At 36.4% G+C, this 22,298-nt stretch overlaps 1 protein-coding gene across 1 annotated transcript in view; it reads left to right on the forward strand.

Annotated features, from left to right (window-relative positions):
- Positions 1-22,298, forward strand: part of MYO16 (myosin XVI) — a 278,913-nt gene that overhangs the window by 66,740 nt on the left and 189,875 nt on the right. Inside the window, exons 5-6 of the mRNA XM_041418140.1 lie at positions 4,726-4,834; positions 19,878-20,002. Coding sequence (XP_041274074.1) covers positions 4,726-4,834; positions 19,878-20,002 — 234 coding nt within the window. The remainder of the gene's footprint in view (positions 1-4,725; positions 4,835-19,877; positions 20,003-22,298) is intronic.

Below are 22,298 nucleotides of genomic sequence, written 5' to 3' on the forward strand. Positions count from 1 at the left end.
GCATGGCTCACAGGTTTGAGAGAATAATTTAAGGTATGCAACAGAAGAATGGATTTCAAGAATTTCATTAAATCATAGTCAGACTTTCAGGAATCTGCCCAATTTCCACCTAAAGTGGATTGATGCTGACTCTGGTTCAGAAAGTAATTCCACCAGGAAACCCTTCTGACCACAGTGTTGTCTGGGAGCAAAACCTGTGACATCCTATCTGGGAAGGTGAGCAAGACGTAGTGCCTAGGCAGAGAAATGCCCAAATCTCTCCCAGGTTCTTGGAGAACCTTGGTAAGTTAGGAGTCCTCAAACAATGCCTAAATCTGATTACACTGCAGTCCATATTGTTGTGATGGCATTGAGTTTCTGGGCATACAACCCAGTGATTGTTGCCTGAATATTGGAGATGGCTGGAGAAGGTCTAAGCCCACAGCTTTTACATATGGTTTACACCTATACTGATAAAGTTATACTGCCGATACAAAAAATACTGTGTATTTCAGAGACATAGGAGGAAATAAATAATTTTAAATCTTTAAGTAAGGACACATTCCTCAGAATGAAGGTTCCTGGGCCCTTGTTATTTTTTATTTTTTTTCTTTTTTTTTTTGGGTAATGGTAGGTCGATATATTTTTCATTTGGTAATCATAAGTTGTACCACAGCACTAGAAATAAGAAAGTCAGTAGGAATATTGGCCAGATAATAAATAATACAGAAGGAAGTTTTAAGACATTTAAAAAAATTAAATACTTAATGAAAAATTTGCCCCTGTGCATAATAAATTGATTTTTAGAATCAGCTAAGTATTAAAAAAAAAAGATAGTTTGGGAGATTGTTTATTGATTGCCTCTGAGTTTACAGTGTCACTAATTAGGCTTTCTAACTGTAGAATGTGGACTAAACTCAACTTTTAGCAATTTGGACATTGATCCACTGGATACAGCTACAGCAACATAGCCTTAAGAGTTTGTGACTGCATTCATACTTGGGTGCCTGTCCCAAGGGGCAAGAGGTAGCTTCTATAGGGACAGAGCACTGTAGACGACTGTTCACATGTCATGATGTCATGCAGTTGCTAGTTCTTGTAAATTCTTGCAAATCGAAACTTCAAGTAGTGCTTAGACTTCAGAAACTGTTTGGTTCTTTCCCAAACTTCTGGAACATGATTTGGGGAGGAAGAGTTCTGCTCCTATGGCATCCTGTTAAGCAAAAGCAGTATTCTCTGTACTATCCTAAATTAGCTCCAAATTTAGCTAAAGATGTAATCATGGGATAAGTTGCAGTGGAGATGTACATTGGATCATGCACTCTACACTGAATCTAAAGTTGCTCATCTCTCTTCCACTGAGTGGGAAGCCATCTTAAACTGCATCATGTTGGTAAAAAATGTGGGCACGCACATAGATTAGTACTGTGGAACTGTGCCCATCTAACCTATGTCAGCAATACTGCTCCTGAGCTCTCTAGCTAATCTTTAGGGTCACCACGTTATTTGGAAATTAGCTATCCTCCTCTGGTTTTCTGAAATGAAAACATTAAAAACATCACAGATTCTAGAGATAGGTAAATAAACAGAAATTAAAACAGAATTAAAAAATACAAACTAGTGTGATCCTAATAAAAATGGAAATATTTTGAATCATCATTGCTGGAGCTAGAAAGTAAACCTTTTATCCTTTCACTAGCCAAAGGTATTTTGTCTTTAGCAGAAGGCTCAGATTTCTGATTATCGGGGATATTATGTAAATCTGGTAAAGTCTACTCAGTTATTATTTATCACCAGAGTTCAATCTCTTTTGCTGTATCTGCATATGGATGTCATTCTGCATAGCACAAATGCACTACAGTTGCATTTTGCATTTGATGTTATTTAACCTGGGGTCTTTAGAAACACCTTAAAGTAATATATTTAAAGATGCTCCCTCTGTAGTCTTACTAAAATAGAAGCAATTTATCATTGCAGACAAATATCTCAAAAATAAGTTTTGTGTTTATGGAATATAGTGCATAAAATTTTGCAAAATATTTATCATTTTTATTGACAAATGACTTGAGAATGAGGATGTGTTGAGAGTAAGTAAGCCAGTAACTTTCCACATACACTGAGCACCACACGCAGAATTCAAGTGGGTTGCATAGAAATGGAATAAATATGGAATAGCATTTAGAACGTAAACAAGGTATGCATTTAATTTGGAAACTAATATAATGTTTTCTTCAAGAGCTGTGAACAGAAATCTAAGAAAAAAGTAGGACAATATTCAGATAATCTGAATTTGTCTCTAGGCAAATCTGGGTTTCTTATTGTCTGGCCTAAAAGGTTGTATATGTAATAGAGCACTCAAGTTCATTAGCACGGTTCTGGCCATCAGAATCTAAACTGAGATACAATATCTGTGATGTTTGCAATGTGTTCCACACTAGTGGTGCAGCCCCTGGTTAGTAGTGGTCTAGTCCTGTTCAGGGTCTTCATTCCTGATGTGGGCAGTGAGACAGAGCACACCCTCAGTAAGCTCACAGATGGTGCAGAGCTGGGAGGCAGGGATGATACACCATATTAAAAATGCCTATAATTAAACCCATAAAATAAACTGTTTGGGAGCATTGCAAACACTTATCAATAAATTAATATAGAAATACCCAATAAAAATTACTTGGAGATGAGTAATTCCATATTATATCCTTCCTTCTGTGATATTGCATCTTAGAAATTAATTAAAAAGTGTGCTGCTGACCAAAGCAATTATCTTACTTTTCCTGAATTTGATATGTCAAAGGTCTTTTGGTTTTTTAACTCAACAAGGAAGAAAATGGTCTTTTGACACTACCTGGAGATTATCTACATGCAAGGAAGAATAGATACCAGCAAGATTTTGTGCATTTTTTTATATGCAAAGTAATGAGATATGAAATTGTTTTGCTTTCATAATTCTACCTTATCACCAACAAACTCTCATGGGTCAGTGAGTAGAAAGCAACAAAAATCATAGTTCCTAGTGGTGGAACAAGCATAATAAATAGTTGTTAAACCATCCTCTAAAGATACCATGGTCTTCAAATCCACCCTTTATTTAATTTCTTACCATCTTTTTGATTTTATCTGGCAGGACAGACAGTAGAAATTTATTTTCATAGCACTATAATGAATGTGAGATTTTACACTTGTAAGTCGCCTTCCATTCCTTTTCATTAAGTCAAATCCTCTCATCTACTTTCACTTAAAAATTCAGAAGAAATACATTTCATCTAAATTTGCTCTCTGGGCTCCCCTTATAATCAGTGCAACAAGATAAGGCTAGAAGAAAGTAATGTGTTTTGTAGGAGGACACATTATTTTGCTGCTTGGATATGGTCTAATAGGATGTAAGAGATGCTTGAGACAGCTGAGGTGAGTAATTTTTGATGCCTGTCTGTCCCCTGATCATTGTGTTGGAAACTCAGATCACCTCAGATTAACAGTTCAGCTTCAAGTTTGATAACATAAAGCTTACATGAACTTGCTCATTTTTTGTGTCATATTCCAAGCTGAGCCAGAACCTGAGCCTATTGCAAGTTTTTCTTTATGCAATACTTCCAGAGAAAGCCCCTGAAAAAAAGCAGTCCTGTCTTCTATTAATAATTTCATATTGCATTTGACCTCTGCTGCTGTGGTTTTAAGAAAGGCAGTCCTTGGCAATTCTCATTTTTATTAAACTCTTTATCATACAAGCTGTTAAGAAAAGTAATTAAATTTACCTGAGGTCACACTTATTTCATAATTCCTTGCCATTAAAAGTCAGAGAGAGAAATTTAAAATTAATTAATGTTACAACCTCTTAAAGAAGATACATGGCAATTCACTAGTAATGTAACTTCTAATGATGTAACACTAGTAATGTGACACTAGTAATGTAAGCTTCTATGCCCACCAGACATTTATGATATTTTCAAGGATGACAGATTTACTACTTAAAAAAAAAAATTCCTACAAATTCTTACATTAACAGTCTTTAATATGGCAAATACAACCATGCTGGTGGTTTCTTTTCAAGCTTCTCATAAATCTGTTCATTTCACCACCCCTCAGCCCCAAGGTTGCTCCCTAGTTGACACTCATTTATATTGAATTTTGAATGAAACTTAGAGAAATTTCAGCCTGGCTTCTTTACAGACTACAGTTGAAATTATCAAGCTCATTTTCATTGTCTCCAGTTGGTGACAAAAGGCAATTTTATTTAGCAATGGATGGTTTTCTTTGAGGTTGGATTGATGGATGAGGCTTTAAGAGGTCAGGCCAGCTGACAAGGTTACCCAGGCCAGCTGTCTGCCCATCCCTGCTGCAGGGGTGTCTGTGCTGCTTGTCAGTCAGCTTTTGACCATGGCTGGTTGCTGGTGGAGTGTTTTGAGGCAGACTGTTGTCAGTGACAGCTGACTGAAAGTGTTGTGCTGCAAACGGTGGTGGTTCCAAAACTCACCGATGAGCAACTCAGACATCTGTGTAGCAAAGCCAGACTGGACAGATAGTGTGGCAGCAGAGTCAGCTGTCTCAAACAAAGGCAGCCTTTTTGACATTCACGAGTCCTTCATTTTGTCTTTGCCTTTTTGTGTGTTTGGTTTTGTTTCAGTTTATAATCAGCCTGCTGTCTAAGAACACCAGCTTTGAAATGTTTTTGAGTAGGATCATGTAAGAACCCCAGTTGTGTTTTGAGATTTCAGTACAAAAACCTAAAGTGCTTTTAATTCTTGTCTGTAGGCTGGAGCAAATGTACTTCTGCAAGATGTTAATGGAAATATTGCACTTGATTATGCTGTAGAAGGGACTGAATCTAGCAGCATCCTTCTGATGTACTTGGAAGAAAATGGTAAGTCAGCTCTTTAGATTTTGGAATGGTTTTATTGAACATGTCGTAAAAATAATAAGGATGTGTATTGACCTGATGGAAGTCATGCCAAAGCCAATTGAACTATATCAGTTTGGGGATGAAGGGGAGGAAGATGATTTGGAACCACAAATGTTTCCAGTGTGTTTAAATTGGAACAACTAACAAAGGTTAATGGCAGTTATCATTGTCAAAACTGCTTTTGACCTTTTTTATGGAGATGTTAGAATGTAAATGTAAATGTAAAAAGTAGAGAAAAATGTGAAAAGTAAAGAAACTGCAGTGATACAGAGGCTTTCAAAGCAACTAATTTAACTATTCAAGGACTAGGTTTCACATTTTGTTTCATTTTCCATCTAAAGTCTCAGAGAATATTTTTTTCAAGTGACAGACTGCTAAATAAATAAATCTTTGCAAATAATTTGAATGAAAATATGTATGATACTTTATTACTCATTCATAAATGCTAGTATTGGTTTAGGGTTTTTTTAATTGTGAAAATACTGTAGCATAATTCTATTATGAATTATGCTCAATATGTTATAGATTATAGAACTTGTAATGAAAAACTGGGTTTGTTGTTCACCAGTTCCAAACTTAGATAAGAGTTCTGAAGTGAGATTTCTAGCATTGCTTTTGACACTATGAGAGGTTGTTTTAATAGTGTATGTGCCTCATCTTAACACTGAGGAAAATGCATTAAGCAAATATAATGAGCAATAATGTAAAAAATTGTATTTTCAACATTTCCTCCACATAAGGAATCTTTTTAACATAAACTAAGTTAAATTATGTTCTGTTAATGAACACTTAAGGAAAGCGTCAAGGAAATCAGTGTCAGGTCCTACACTCCACACATCTAGTGTATTGTATGTTTTATGATTTTGTTTCCTTGTGTGGCAGTGTCTACACAGCTTTGGTATTGGATTTTTCTAATGGCAAAGCAGCTATTAGCTTCTAAAAGCTTGATTATCTTGACAAACACAGATATTTGTTGTCTAAATGTTCCAAATACTTTGACTTGTTTTTAACAGATAACGTGCAAAACTCCTGTAACATACAAGATGTAGTCTGCTTATAGTGGCATCTCTTTTACAGTAGAAAGGAGAGGCACTCTTCCTAATTAAACACTGATTCTATGAATGTTGGAAGTTCCCAAATTAAAAAAACTTAAATATGTTGACGGTGATGTCTACCTCTACTGACTTTAGGTAGATAAGCTTAAATTAATCCTCCAGACCTTTAGGTCAATAGAGAGAAAGAGGAAATGCATGCATTGCTTCATCTAGTTCTTACTTGGCTAGGTGAGGAGAATTGACTTACAGGACTGTTTCATTCTGCTGACTAATAGGTCAACAGAGGTTGACAAGTCTTAGGGTTAGATTAGATAAGTCTTGGGGTCAGGATAGATCAATCCTACCTCTTAATTGCAGTAGTGCATGAAAAACTGGCCTTTGGGGAATCAGTGTCAAAATGCTCATCAGCTTTGCTTGGTCTGCTAGTATTATTCTTGTAACAATAGGCAGCTCAAAGTATCCTTATTTTGCACTTGACTTTTGAAATTTAGTTAGTACCTATGAAATATTTGTATAGCCTACCAAGATAAATAGTAACTGAGGAGGAGATTCTTGAAGGATATTAAGCTGTATAAGTATGAATTACTTTGAATTTCCCAGCCTCAGTGTTTCTCTGTGCATTGTTTTGGTGAAGTTCTCCTTGTGGCAGCAAACCCCATGCACACCTGCATATGAGTACCTCAACACAGAGCAAGGTCAGGACCAAGCCTCTTTATACAAGATTACCTGATCCTGTAGTAAATGCCATCTTTGGCCTGTGGTTTTGAGAAACACCCAACCGTAGTCTCAGCCTTTAAATACAATGTGTAAGGAATATTTCCCTATTCTCTGAACTTCCCTGCATTCCTAAAATATTTTCCTTTCATTTTCATGTTTCAATTCTCCATTCAGTTGTGCATCCTGGTTTACAATATTAAGAAGAAATTTGTGTGTAGAGTAGACTGTACTCTAATCATTGCCTGTAATTGCAGAGATCATGGAGAAAAGTAAAATTAGGTGCTTATAGCTTAGCTAATTAGAAAATCAGAAGCTATCAATTTACTTTGATGAAAAAAAAGTAAGATTGGAACAAGTAGCTTTGAAGCCACAGAAAACATTGTTAATTGGAAACATTAGACTTCTTAGAAGTCTAGTATGTATACAACTTCTTACAGATTTTACTACTGTGGTAGTTCACTGTATCTGTTTAATTTCACTACAGATCTTACTGGCTGAACTGCTCTTCATTGTTTGAAGTAACTTAATTTACTCTGTAGAAGGCCTGGAGCCATAAGTGATAACAATGGCCTTGGATGCCTTTAATGATTTATATATTTTAAAACAGTTACTGGAGTTAGTTCTTTGAGTGCTGCTTGTTAATGATCTGTTAGGACATATGAGTACCATGAGTACAAAATATTGTAATCATCTAGCAACTGCCAGAAAACTTCAATATATATTTTACTGTTAAGGAATATAACATATGAGAATGTTTTGTGGAAATTTTATTACTGAAGTCTAATGAAATTATTACTATTTCATCAAAATATTTTCTTTTCCTGTACAGAAATTAACTTTCTTAGCTGTTATATTACGTTATATAAATAATGTTACATTGTATACTGAAATTAATTATTGACTGAAGAAAGAAATTAGCAGACTTCAGTTACCTAAGAGAACACAATTTGAGGTGCACATCCTCTGTATATTAAGAGCATTGTTTCTGCTGGGTGATAATTCTGGCGTATTGTAAGTTTCATTTAAGATATCTCTAATGGAGAATAGAAGGGAAAATACAGCATACTGCTTTATGCTTAGGAAAGTGTGTGAAACTGTATCATATTAAGTTATGTCCAAGAGGCATTCAGAAGCCTAGTGGGCTCATGAGCTCAAGGACTCCATTTTGATTGATTTATCTAAATCTAATATGTGGTAGCCACTCTATACCAAACCCTTCTTAGAGCAAAAGAGATCTTTGAAGGTAGGCATCTGTAATGAGGCACGTGAATTGAGATCTGAACTGCCTGCTTCTTTCCTTGTGCTATGGAGGGAGCCCAGAATGACCAGCTGGGACAGAGAAGTCTGCTGTGTAGGATGACTTTTAGAATGTTTAAATTTACAGGTCTGTGAGTAGGTGCCTATTCAGTAGTCTATTCTCCTATCAACAACAGTTCATTTCTAGGAAATGCTGACTGTAGAGAGGAGAAGGTTATTAATTTGACCAGATACAAGGAAAACACCAGTAAAAGCTGCTAAATTTGTTATGTGCCAAGATGTCATCAGTTTTCCATGTTACTGGTGTTCCTGTTTTGCTGTGAAACAAAAGTCATGACTTATTAAAGGATTTCAACATCTGCCAAGACAAGGCAAACTGAGAGTATGCTAGGTGGGACTGGAGATTCTACTTCTCCCCAGGCTTCCATTCCAATGCTAACCCATTTTTATGTAATTTCTTTTCATTTTGTTTTCATTTGAAATATTCTTTGTTGCCTCTTACACATTCAGCTTCATATCCATTCACTGTTTACTTACAGAAAGTGTCTCCCTTCAGAGGTGAAATGAAAATAATAATGTGTCCTGGTTTAGGGTAAATTTGGGAAAAAAACTTCTAAAAGGGTCCCTCTAAAAAGCAGATTCATCCAGCCCTTCCCCCAACTGGTTTGGAAAAAAAATCCCTGAAGAAAAATGGAAAAAACCCTGTTTATTTAACAAGCAAAGTATTCAGAAGCATATAAAATGAGAAATATTGAACAATAAAACCTCTTGCTGTTCTGAAGAGATGGCAAATTCAGAAAGTCCTTGTCATGGGGTGTAGCTTGGCTCACTCAGTCTCCTATCAGTCCCTCCAGCACTGGAAAATTCCATGTCCCAAGCCCCAGTGGGCCACAGATGTGAGCTCCTGGTGTTCTTCTGGGTTTTCAGTCCAGAGCAGGCCCAATCAGTTCCAGAAAAAAAAGAAAAAAAAGAAAACAAAAAAAAAAAAAAAACAAAAAAAAAAAAAAAAAAAAAAACAAAAAAAAAAAAACTTTCCTTGTGCTATGGAGGGAGCCCAGAATGACCAGCTGGGACAGAGAAGTCTGCTGTGTAGGATGACTTTTAGGATGTTTAAATTTACAGGTCTGTGAGTAGGTGCCTATTCAGTAGTCTATTCTCCTATCAACAACAGTTCATTTCTAGGAAATGCTGACTGTAGAGAGGAGAAGGTTATTAATTTGACCAGATACAAGGAAAACACCAGTAAAAGCTGCTAAATTTGTTATGTGCCAAGATGTCATCAGTTTTCCATGTTACTGGTGTTCCTGTTTTGCTGTGAAACAAAAGTCATGACTTATTAAAGGATTTCAACATCTGCCAAGACAAGGCAAACTGAGAGTATGCTAGGTGGGACTGGAGATTCTACTTCTCCCCAGGCTTCCATTCCAATGCTAACTCATTTTTATGTAATTTCTTTTCATTTTGTTTTCATTTGAAATATTCTTTGTTGCCTCTTACACATTCAGCTTCATATCCATTCACTGTTTACTTACAGAAAGTGTCTCCCTTCAGAGGTGAAATGAAAATAATAATGTGTCCTGGTTTAGGGTAAATTTGGGAAAAAAACTTCTAAAAGGGTCCCTCTAAAAAGCAGATTCATCCAGCCCTTCCCCCAACTGGTTTGGAAAAAAAATCCCTGAAGAAAAATGGAAAAAACCCTGTTTATTTAACAAGCAAAGTATTCAGAAGCATATAAAATGAGAAATATTGAACAATAAAACCTCTTGCTGTTCTGAAGAGATGGCAAATTCAGAAAGTCCTTGTCATGGGGTGTAGCTTGGCTCACTCAGTCTCCTATCAGTCCCTCCAGCACTGGAAAATTCCATGTCCCAAGCCCCAGTGGGCCACAGATGTGAGCTCCTGGTGTTCTTCTGGGTTTTCAGTCCAGAGCAGGCCCAATCAGTTCCAGAAAAAAAAGAAAAAAAAGAAAACAAAAAAAAAAAAAAAAAAAAAAAAAAAAAAAAAAAAAAAAAAAAAAAAAAAAAAAAAAAAAAAAAAAAAACCAAACAAAAAAAAAAAAAAAAAAAAAAAAAACCAAACCAAAAAAAAAAAAGAAAACAAAAAAACCAACAACAACAACAAAAAAAACCCCAAAAAATTTTTAAAAAACACAAAAACAAAAACAAAAACAAAAAAAAAAACAATTAAAAACAAAACAGTCCAGAGAACTTGTCTACCTCAGCTAGTTAAAAACCTAACTAAAAAGCAAAGGAGAGCTTCCTCCCACTGCCCACTGCACACAACACAGTCCAGAAGTAGGATGTTATCAGCACAAGTTATCACAAGTGCCGTTGCTGATAACAATTCCGTGCTTCTTCTCCCCTGCTTCTCTCTTGGAACCACTCTTAGGGTGCAGAACTTAATATGCAGCATTAACAGAACAGACGAGTGGGGATACCAGCATCATAAATCACCCAGGATATAATGTAAAAAAGTGATAGATTTTTCACTATTTCTCCTGCTTTATTCTAAACCTGAATGATAATTGACATCATCAAGAAAGTCCACCCAGCACCTTCCATAACCTTTGTTTTGGCTAATAACAGCTTCCTATTTTAAGGCAAATCTTTTGAGTAATTAATGGCATTTTAAAACAATCAAACTTTAAATGACTGCCAGTGTATGCCCTGTTTCTGGAGGCAGAATGGTCTATTGTAGAACTGTGTCAGTGGAGCTCTGACTATGGTATATGATCCTTGTTTCCTTCTTTACCATTAGTCTGTAATAAGTATTTAATACTTTGAAGAATGCAACATTTTTGTTAATTTCATTACTTGGTATTTACTTGTATAGTGGAGTGCAAGACTCAACTATGAACTAAAAATGACTGACAATTATTGGTTATGTATTTGCCAAGTCATAGGAGGTGACACATTCACTGTAATAAATTTCCAAAATAATATTCTCTTTTTTCCTCCAAGATCTCAGGCTTCAGTTTTCGGTAGGATAACTGTGCACTCCAAGATCATCAGCCTTGTTGTTGAATCTGAGAAAAGAATATTTGGACATTTACATTTTTGTTTTAAAGAACTGTCTACATATCACATGGATCTCGAAGCAAATGTAATGGCTTTCTTGTCTGTTGTGTAGTGAGAGTTTCATGCAGTAACAGATAATTACTAAAGCAAAAGAAAACCATCTGTTGTAATTTTATTTTTTGAAGATTGACTATATTTAAATAACATATCTACCCAGAGGTACGGATGGTACTCCTTTTTCTACTGTGACACAGGTACTGGAGAAAAAATGGGTATTGCTTTTCTACAAAGTATTTTACACAGTATTATTCACTTTCTGTGAGGGCAAATGAATTTAAAATAGCTGGTTAAAGGTTATTGACCTTTGATGGTAACAGAGATTTCATGCACTTAAGCAAAATCTATTATGCTATTCCAATCCGGGGGAATAATGGGTCTGTTTTGTTCCCTGAATACTAAAAGGATCATATTCAGGTACCTCAGAAAACTGCATATAGAGCAAAAATAATGTGCAAGCCATATCCATTTAGGTGGCTTTGTATGGTTTAAATCAGCTAAAATATTTTGCAGATTTTGCAAATATAGACCATTGTTTGTTAAATTCTTACTAGCAAAGGAATTAAGCCTTATGCCTTACTCTTCAGCTGCAAAATAGAAGAAATAAATTTATTTTTCTGCCTTGCAGCAGTAGGTAGAATAAAAAAAAAAAAAAAAAAAAAAAAGCTAAATGTTAGTACAGATTCCTACACAGAAGACAGCTTTTAACATTAGCCAGAAATAGCCAATTTGTCATTTACTACAATAAGGAGAATTTCCCTGAAGCCAACAGTTAACAACATATGGGGCATATGACATGTGCAGAAAAATCTAATTTAGAAAAGTAGTGGGCAAGGATTAAGGAAAAATTTACTGCAACCTGACACTTTACAGTAATCTAGAATGTGATAGGAAGATATACCAAAATGAAACTGTAAGTTAATTTGAAGTTATCCATAAAATCTGGTGTGGTTGCAGTAAAAGCTCCCACAAAGATGCTCACCCATTCCGTTCCTGACAAGGACAGTAAGATTGCTTACCAGTTACTGTCACAGGCTAAACAGATTCAGCTTGGTGGAATTTGTCAACTGGAATAGGCTCAGGTAATGAAAAACAGAAAGACAAACATTAGAACCACACTTTTCCTCCCCTCTTTTCAGGCTTCACTTCTTCACTCCAAACTCTTCTGCCATCACAAGCAGCACACGGAGGTGGGGGAGTTGGCACATGGCAGTCTCCCTCTCTGCCCCTTTTCTTCACACTTTTTCTCTGCTCTATTCTGGGGTTTTTTTCAGGTATGAAGCTCCTTTAGGAGTGTCTGTATGCTTTGCCACGGGTCACGCGTGGCTGCCAGGCTCAGCTGTGTGCTGCTGAGGGTCTGCTAGAGCTGATGGGACAGCCCCTGCCTCTCCCACATAACCCACCCCTACAGCCCACAACACCCGGACAGTACATGTCCATGTGTGTTTCTCAATACTCTGGCACTTTTTGTGAGAATAAGGTCAAAATGAAGATCCTAGTTGTGTGTATTTTTCATTGGGATTATTTGTTGTTAGTTAAAAAGGATGAATGTGTACACCAAAATGTTTTAGTGTTGAGGTTGTGGTACAGAAACCCTTGAACAGATCTAGTAATGCAATGAGAGGAGAAAAACCCTTAGAGTTTCTTCAGTGCAGTCAATAAAATAAAGGGATATAAATCAATATTATTTCAGAAAAATACTGGTCTAGACTTTAATATTTCAAACTATTTCACAGACATTAAGGAATTATTGCTAATATACTCCAGTAAGAACTGACTAAAATGCCAACACATACAGATTGTTAGCACTAAAGATCAGCAAGCTTCAGCTAAAACTAAATTCCCTAATGTATTTCCTGTTTTAGAACCATATGCACCATGATCTTGATTTATGCTCACAAATTTTCTTTCAGCAATATTGATGCAATAGATTGACAGAAAAATAGGCAATCAAAACAAAACAGCCTCAGGGTGGCTCAAAGTTTTTTCCCTTTGATTCTTGTTGATTGGGAACCACCTACCCATACGATTATCACACACAAAAAATATATTTTCTGAAGAGAGCCTGATTAATTGATGGTAGGGATTAGGTGCTGGTGTTGCTAGTGAGAACAGAGGAATAAATGAAATATTTCAGTCGGTCCTTTCAAATGAAGCACATGGAAAATGTGACACATTGGAAAAATTCATAGTTGAGAATGTTTATTTTCCTTTGGTCTTTGTGTTTTCTAAAATAAGTGTGAATAAGCTACCTTAATTTTTAATTATTTCTAGTTCCTGGGGGCCTTTGAAGTCTTAGATTTTTCTTAATATTTTTGTACTTGCAGCATGTCACCCATAACTTTCTATCAAAGGGAAAACCTTTAAATTCACTGTGCAGACTTTTGACACTGAAATTAACATTTAAAATTATAGCCAGTAGTTTATGATCTAGTTTTCTAACAGATGTTAGAAGGAAAACAGACTTGACTAATAGGCTTTGCTAAGATTTGAAAAAAGATTGTGAAGATCAGGAACTGGGAATGCCCTTTCAGTATCCTTTTAAACAATTTATCAAGAAATAATCTATTTCATTACCATCAGAAGCATATGATCACTTCTTTATAGAAATCTTAAAACTATAACCTTAATCAAGATGGAAAAAAATGTCAGTGCCTGCAGTGCACCCACAGGCCCAGTGACCTCTCCTCCACCCCTGCTCCCAGGGACTTGGCTGCCTGAGCTCAAGGCCAGCTGTGGTGGCCTTGTGACCTGGAGCTGTCGGATGGGAAGGAGGTAAGCTGGGAGGCAAAGCTGGGAACAGCATTGTCATGACTTTTCACCCATCCTGTCTCTGGAGCCACATTTAGTCTCAGGTCTTTGCTTGAGGCAGTCCTGTGCTCAGCCATGATCCTTGCTGACCCCAGACCTGGACCACTGACTTGACTTCTAGCTTCATCTAATTTACTTGGATTTGTCATTGGAGGCTGTTCTGGCAATCACAGAACTTCTGGTAGCCCTGATTCCCATCACCAGACCTGCTCAATTTTCTTTTTTGGGTATTGTGGGACTGTTCCCTGGTCAGCAAGGATGGTGACCTGCCTGGCCTGTGTTCACCCTCAGCTCATGCCTCCTTTGCATTTGTTGAGTAGCCGGTTTTTACTGCTCTCTCACAAAAAGTTAACTATAGCCTATTAAAACCTTACAGTAAAATCTGTAGTGTAGAAATGCCATCTGTGATGATCTCATTTCAGACATGATATTTACCACAAATAGCCACAGACAGTGATATACTTATTTTGCTTCTGTGTTCTAGTATTAATATAACAAATAAAATAATAAACATGCATTACATATCCACAAATGAATGCATTAATATTAAGCCTTGAAAATGTGTCGGCCTTTTAAAATAAATTGCAAAAAATATTTTTGTTTCCATAAAAGTTAAGAGACGGTTCACTTAACTAATTTTAGCTGAAAGGATCATCAATGTCCTTATTGTAGAAGAGAGAGGAATAAAAGCATGTTCACTAGAGTGGGAGAATTGTCACTCTGATATCTGCATGAGGAGGAGGTGGGAATTTCACTTCTGATAGCATATTCATACTAGAAGCAGATAAACCTAATCAGCCCAGAAAGCCAACTGTGCCTTGGACTGCATCCAAAGCAGTGTGGGCAGCAGGTCAATGGAGCTGGTTCTGCCCCTCTGCTCCACTCTGCGGAGTGCATCCTGCAGAGCTGCATCCAGCACTTGGCTCCCCAGCACGGGAAGGACACAGAGCTCTTGCGATGAGTACAGAGGATGCCACCAAGATAATTGGAGGGATAGAGAATCTCTCCTATGAGGAAACGCTGAGAGAATTGTGCTTGTTCAGCCTTGAAAAGAGGATTTGCTGTGACCTTGTTGCAGCCTTCCAGTACCTGAGGGGAGCCTGTAGGAATGATGGACAGAGACTGTTTACATGGGCATGTAGTGATGGGACAGGGACAGTTAGTTTTAAATGGAAAGAGAGTAAGTTCAATTTAGATATTAGAAGAAATTCCTTACTGTGAGGATGGTGAGGCACAGGAATAGGTTACCCAGAGAAGCTGTGGATGCCCTATCCTTAGGAGTGCTCAAGGCCAGGTTGGATGAGACTCTCAGCAATGTGGTCTAGTGAAAGGTTTATTTTCTAGTTTAATCACCGTGCCTATAGCAGGGTATTGAACTAGATGATCTTTAAGGCTCCTTCCAACACAAGCCAGTCTATGGAACTAAAGGTGCTTCACTAAACATATGTAATGATATCTTTAAAGGCAGTCAGGCAAAACCCTCCAGCAACAATCAGTCAGTACTGCTGCAGTGAGTTAGAGCTATAGGCTTCAGTAGTTTTACAAGTATAGGTTCTTTTGCAGAATCTGAAAATATTGGCTTCTCTTCTCGCATAGCAAACGTTGCTGGCATGTGTTTGTTTATATGCTGACCTTTGGAAATCAGATTCACATAATGCCAAGTGATATGCACAAGGGCTATTGAACAATGTACTCTCTCAAAAATGATGTTTTTTACAAAGATATCTAGTAAGCAGCCAGAAAAATCTTTCTAAAACTTTAAGCAAATAAAATAATAGATACATCCAGATATTTCAATGAATTAAAATTAGTTGTACCATGATTTATTTTTTTTACATCCTATTCTGCTCTGCGCAGAAGAAAAATACAAATTCTAAACTGTGGTATCCCCTGAATTACAGAAGAGTAAGAGAGGGTCATCATACATGGGATGAAGAGCCTTGAAGTATCTACAGGTCTGTGCAGGAAGGGCAGATACATAGATAAGAGTGAGAGAAAACTCAAGTGTGAGAAGAGAGATTGGCTTCTCAAAGCCATTGCAAGTTTTTAATGTACATTTGTGTTTGCAAGACAAAATACTGTTGACCTCTACTTAAGAAAGTAAAGCCTATTGGAGAATGAGACCTGCATGCTACAGCAAGAGTGGCTGCTGGGGGTGTGTGCAATGGGTGTTTGCCAGAGTGCCTCAGTGCTTTCCTTTGTACTGGTCCCAGAAATGGGTGTTGTCCTTGCACACTTTGTACACAGTTCTGTTTGCCTTGTATTTCTTTATCACTGAAATTTTTGGGAAGTTACTTTTGCATTATTTATCTGAGGTGTTTCTATTCCTTCTGGTTGTCGTTTCTATAACCATATGCCATGGAGGTGAGACAGCCAAAGCACATGAAACAGCCTTGTCGGGTGATTTTCTTAAACACTAAGAGATAATTTATTTTGTAGCTTTTGGGTTGTGCTCTGCCTGACATCAGTGCTGATACTCATCACCAAATGTGTGCCCTGCAGGGTCACTGCTGTTTTAACTATTCCTTCTCCATCTTATCTCCTGCAGAATTTGTGACCATGTAGCTCTTCTGATTTTACAGGATATTTGGAGTGTTTTTTTCCATCATATGCCTTTTTGGTTTTTTTTGACTTTCCAGTTTTTGAAATACGAATCCTTTCCCATAGTAGATGCCAATGTGTTTTTCTTCCTCTTTTTATTCATGCTGGCTGTCGTCCCATTTCAGCTGAATATCTAAACCACATTTCCCCTTTGATAAGCAATGTGAAGGTCACTCTTTAATTCAGGCAGTGAGAGTTACTTACTGTATGAGTAGCATTTTTTGTTCCATCTAAATTCCTGGAAAGTATCACACCCTGGGGAGGGAGAGCAAACTCCCCAGAATTATGAACTTGATTAAGGGAAAGCAATTATTGACAAGGTCCTTGTTTGAGCCTCCCAGAATGATACATGTGCATGCTTGATAAATCTGTTTCTCAGCTCCCCACCAGAGAAGTCTTTGCTTGAAGCGTAATACCTCCTGGGTTTTGGAATTCAACTATTCTTCTAAGACTGAAACAGATTGTTTTTGCATGTTTTCATTATATTTTTTGTAAAGGTAGAGAAATGGAAACTCTATTGTTTCTGTAGCATTTTCGAACTTACTCTGAATATATTAAAAGTGAAGTCTGTGGAAGCATGTCACTTTGGTACCTCTCTTGCTGGGCTGGTTTACTTTTGTTTATTTATTAAAATATGTTTCATTCATTCATTCTTCTATTAGGTTGAAGCCAGTAAAGCTGTCTTGAATAGGTTTCGCATTCACACAGACTGGGACTTTTGCTGCTCTGTGGCATGGTTTATGTGTTTTCTCTGAGCTCATGGCTGCATTACATTTATGACAGAAAATAATTATTAAGCAATTAATGCAACTGAATGCTTTTCTTGATTTTCCCTTGACCATGAGAAGAGTTAATTTTTCAATGGCTAGGTGTTTTGTGGCCCCAGATAAGTCACATCAGGGTTCTATAAAAGGCAATTTACAGGGAGTAAGGATAAATATTTCACACTGATATGTTAATTCTCTGACTGTGTTGGGTGTAAGTCGGTAGTAAATTGCTAGTGAACTCACCTGGCCTCTGCTCTCAACGTATTTCACTGTTAATATAGCAGTGTACTGATATGTTAATTCTCTGACTGTGTTGGGTGTAAGTCGGTAGTAAATTGCTAGTGAACTCACCTGGCCTCTGCTCTCAACTTGTAGGCATTACTGTAATTTATGTTAAAACATGATGAAGGAAACAAACTCATAATAGCTGTGTTTTTCTCTCAGTGTTTTTGGGGTTTTTTTTTCAGTTTTCAGTTTTTCTTCCTGGGAAAATCAAACTGTATTTCTAATTTGTGGATTGTGAACTTAGTTTTCATTTTTGTAGTGTTTGAGGTATTCTCAGACAAAGAGGTAGTAAATTAATTTCCACCCTTTTCCTCTCTACTTGGAACCCAAAACTTTTTCTAATTGTTTACTGGACATATCAAGAGAAAGAAAAAAACTGATATAAGTTCTGTCAGCAGTACTTAAGCATGTCTGCCTTTATCAGGTATAAAATGCTTCATCTATTTTTAAACTTTAATCTTCCCTACCTGAAACCATTAGAAAAAACTTCATCTGGACCAGTGAAGTTTAATTTTGTCTACTCAGTCTTCAATGTTGAGTGTTTAAAATGTCAAGTCAACACTGAAAATGATAATTAATTTTGGGTGTATATTGCCCTTAGGTATTTGGGAGAGTTCTGTCACTGAGACAAAAGTGTTAAACCATTAATTTACTGTTGCAAAAAGCAGGAAATGGGTAGAAACAGAAAGGGAAAAAAAAGGTTTAATTGACATCATGCAGCATTGGTAGTCTGTAAATGTCATCAGGTAGTTTCAAATCCTTACTCTGAAATGTGATGAAGGCATAAAATCTTTAGTTCTGACAAAAAACATTGATTGTTAGGAGGCACTGAGAACATACTGTGAAACTGGCATTGTGTTCTGGTCTAGCAACTTTCAGGCAGTAGGATGTTAAACACATTCTCCTTTGGGGACATCATCTACTTTAATCCATCAGTACCATATATATATACACACACACATATATGTGTATAAATGTATGTGTTTGTCTAAATTGCATTCACATAAAAGATTACTGTTTTGATCCAGGTACAGAAAATGAAATTTTATTCGTCTCTGTCTGTATTTGTGTTTTACGTTTGGTGTTCTTAACTATCATTTAGGTGGCAGGTCTAAAAAAAAGAGAATAGGAAGACAGTGCTCAAGCTGAACATTTCACTTTAGAGCTGAAACTCTTACAAGTGTTGCAGGCAACAGAACATAAAGCTGTATATACAGTGGCATGCTGGAAAAAAAACTGAATTCTTTGATGAACTACATATTGTGCACCCATTTACACAAGGGTATAAATGTGCACCCATTTCTACAGGCAGATTAAAACTAAGAAACTCAAAATATTATTTTACCCTGAAACATGCTTCAGTTTTTTTAGTAATGTAAGGAACTTTAAGAACTGTTGAAGGTAAAACATTGTTAAATACATGCTCATTAAATTAATTTATAGTTTGTCATTTTTCAACTCAGTGACAAATATGGAAAAGAAATAAAAAATCATTTCTTCATATGATTTTTTGCTATGTCATGACCAGAATAGAATTTTTATATTCAAATTTCATTTTCTATATATGTATTTAAATAACCACATGGAACTAGAAGCAGAAGAATGAAGGCCCAAATTTAGGTTATTTGTTCCAATCAAACCACAGCCAGTTGCTGATTTAATCACTTCACACTATTGCTGTATCCTGGTTCTTATTTTAAACCTTTTCAGACTGGAGACCATGCTTTCTTTTGGTTATAAATTGCCTTACTTAACTTCTTTTTAATACTGTTCTTTGACAATTGTTCTTTCAGGAGCAATGCTGACACAAGCAATCCCATACCCTTCATTCCTCTCATCCTCTCCTATTTGTTCCTACTGCACAACACATTTCCTCTTGGTTTATGGGGCCTTGAAATGATCTAGGCCCAGCTGGAGAGCTAATCTCAGTTAAAAATAACTCAGGCACATAAAAAACTGTTGAGTTTTAATGTTATTTTCTTGACTCAGTCTCTCAAGCAGTTCAGCCACCAAATTTGAGAGACTGCTCTGGGTGATGTGATGTATTTGGAGGGCTGAAAGAATGAAACAACAGCAACAAAAATTAAGTAAGTCCCAAACACTTGAGTAGCATCCTTAGATTTTTTAATTATTTTCCCAATCACAGCTATTTCATGCTCCCAGTGGTTTCATGACATTGCAGCTCCTTTATCTGCAACTGCTCTTGTGGTCAGTAGGAGATCAGGGTGGTTTATTGGATGTTGCTCACTGACTTAAATCATCCATACATCGACTGATAAATATAGGAGTAGACTTTCTGGTAACTGCAGGTAAGTAAACACTCAAAAATATATACAAAATGTTAATTAAGCTTTTAAAAACCCAGAACCCACAATAGTATATCTGCTCTTTACTGATGAATAAAATAGCAGAAGGTTTTGTCCTTTTCTTTTTCCAGGTGTGGAGCTGAATTCCTTACGCCAAATGAAGATCCAGAGGGCTATGACAATGCTTACAGATGTCCGACAGCTCATCTCGAGTGGAGGGAGTGTGAATCAAAAGAATGATGAAGGAGTTACCCTGGTGAGTGGCAGCATGTAATCATCACCCTGGGAATATGCATGTGTTGCAACAAATTCAGCATGTTTGCAAGGCAATTCTCTTAGGAGGGTTTTGGTTCTGCCTGGTGTTTTGAAAATAGATGTGTGTCAAGTCCATGCATAGTATGGATTTTAAAACAGGGTAGTGACACAACTCAATGACAATTCTCCTGGACAACAAATATGCAAAGTAAAATTTAATACTAAAAATATTAACACCATAGTTTAAAACTGCAGGAGATACATGTGGTCTCTGGCATTCTGTGTGACAGAGGGGCTGAAACTTCACTCAGTGATCCCTGGTTTTGGCTCCCATGTTCTGCCTGAGCTCTACTAAAACACTGTCTCTTGTGGCAATCCAGTCTTGATTCAGTGTATTGAAGCATTCACTATATACATGGAAAAGTACTCCTACTCCTAAATTTGCATGTTATTTATAGTCACTGGCTTTTATTATATTTTTTTTTCTGCATATAGATCTATCCATTTGTTTTGTTAGAATTGTATTTCTTCAGCTGTCAAATTCTAATTTCACGTGCTTTTTTTTTTTTTCTGCAAATAGATCTATCCATTTGTTTTGTTAGAATTGTATTTCTTCAGCTGTCAAATTCTAATTTCACGTGTATTTCCATAGCATGTCTGTAGAATGTTCCCTCTGCATATAAAATCTTCAACACCATTGTCAGTCAATCAATCATTCAATCAATAAATGCTAAATCAGCAGCATTAATATATTGAATACTTTTTGAAAAGTACCTTGGGTTTTTTTCTGCAAATATTGTACAAGTACAATTAGAGCACTAATAATTATTGCTATCATTTCTGCATTTGCATTGAATTACATTGCCTGATACTGAATTAATAGACTAAATTATTCCATATTTTAATACCTGTGGAGTGTTTAAGCTATAACTGAAAAAGTGATCAGCCTCTTACCTGGATTGAATCCAGCCACTGGCTCTCTATAGAAACAGAACACTGACTTTTGGGGTGACAACCCCAAGGCAGTTAACTGTATTTAAAAACAGGAGGACAGCAGGGAAGGGGTGGGAAGAAACAGCAGAAGTTTTAGTTTATTTCATAAAAGCATTAATTTACCTTCCAGTTTCCTATATTTTTATCTAAGCTGCTAAATCACATAGCTATTGTACTTAACTTCTATTGCTATTTTAATCAGAACTGTCTGAATTAAACTGGGTTATGAGCTTAAATAAATCCAAATATATAAAACCTTTCCTGTAGTTAGCTGGAATAGTTGAAATATGTTTCTGAAAGATGTTTAACAGAACTGCAAATACTGGGAGAAGAACATTGTAGCTACTTTGGGGATTTTGCTGTTTGCTTAGTAGAATGTTGACAGAAGAGATACTTTTTGCATGATAAGCTTTTATGCTGGAATCTGATTTTTTAAAGAAATAGATACAAAGTAAGTAACTTCGGGGGTTTTTTTGAGATTTCTTTTCTTTGAGATTTGACAAACTGGTGGAACATCCAGAATTTCTTAAACAATTCTCTCTTTATTCATGGATGTTGAGTCAGCCAGTCTGTGAATGTTGTGTGGATATCAGAGGGTTCTGGAAATAGGGTTTTGTTCCTCTAGACCTATGTGTACAAAAAAGACAAATATCTTTGTTTTAAGTCTCAAACCAGTTTTGTTTTCTCTTGACAGAATATATATATATAATATAAAGTCCATATGTAGGTTAAGATGAATCAAGCAAAAAGTTGCTTTAAAATATAAATACATACATTCTTATTGACTCATAACAGCAACATTTGTGCACATGCAGTACCAACAGACACTGAAATTTTTTCTGCTGTATTTTCCTGTAATAGTTTTTCTTTGAAATATTTCAACCATAAAATATTTCCTAGGAGCTTTTACACTGCTTGAAAATAGCACTTGTCAAGTTGATGTCTGGATAGAACCATAGTTTCTTCTGTTAAAACACACCCTCCCTCCACCATGAAGCTGTGCCAAATTACAGGAAAAATTTGAGGGTTTTGTACATTGGAGATCATAGCATTCAGAATCAAAGTTTGGCTCCCAGGGGAGTTTTGCACCCTTTCCAGGGGAAGATTTTGGATGAGTTGACTGTATTCCTTCCCTCTGCATCCATCGTGTTCATAGTGAAAACTTTATGCATGTTCTGTGTATGCAGTTGAACCAGAAACAGTAGGTAAGGGAAATTATATCTGAACTCTCATGTTAGTGTCTCCTGTTCTTACAGTGACTTTGGAACTGCACAGTTGTAGTAACAGGTTTATTGCAATACCTT

Source organism: Onychostruthus taczanowskii, unplaced genomic scaffold, assembly GCF_017590055.1.
Source record: "Onychostruthus taczanowskii isolate IOZ18803 unplaced genomic scaffold, ASM1759005v1 scaffold58, whole genome shotgun sequence".
Classification (NCBI taxonomy): Eukaryota; Metazoa; Chordata; class Aves; order Passeriformes; family Passeridae; genus Onychostruthus; species Onychostruthus taczanowskii.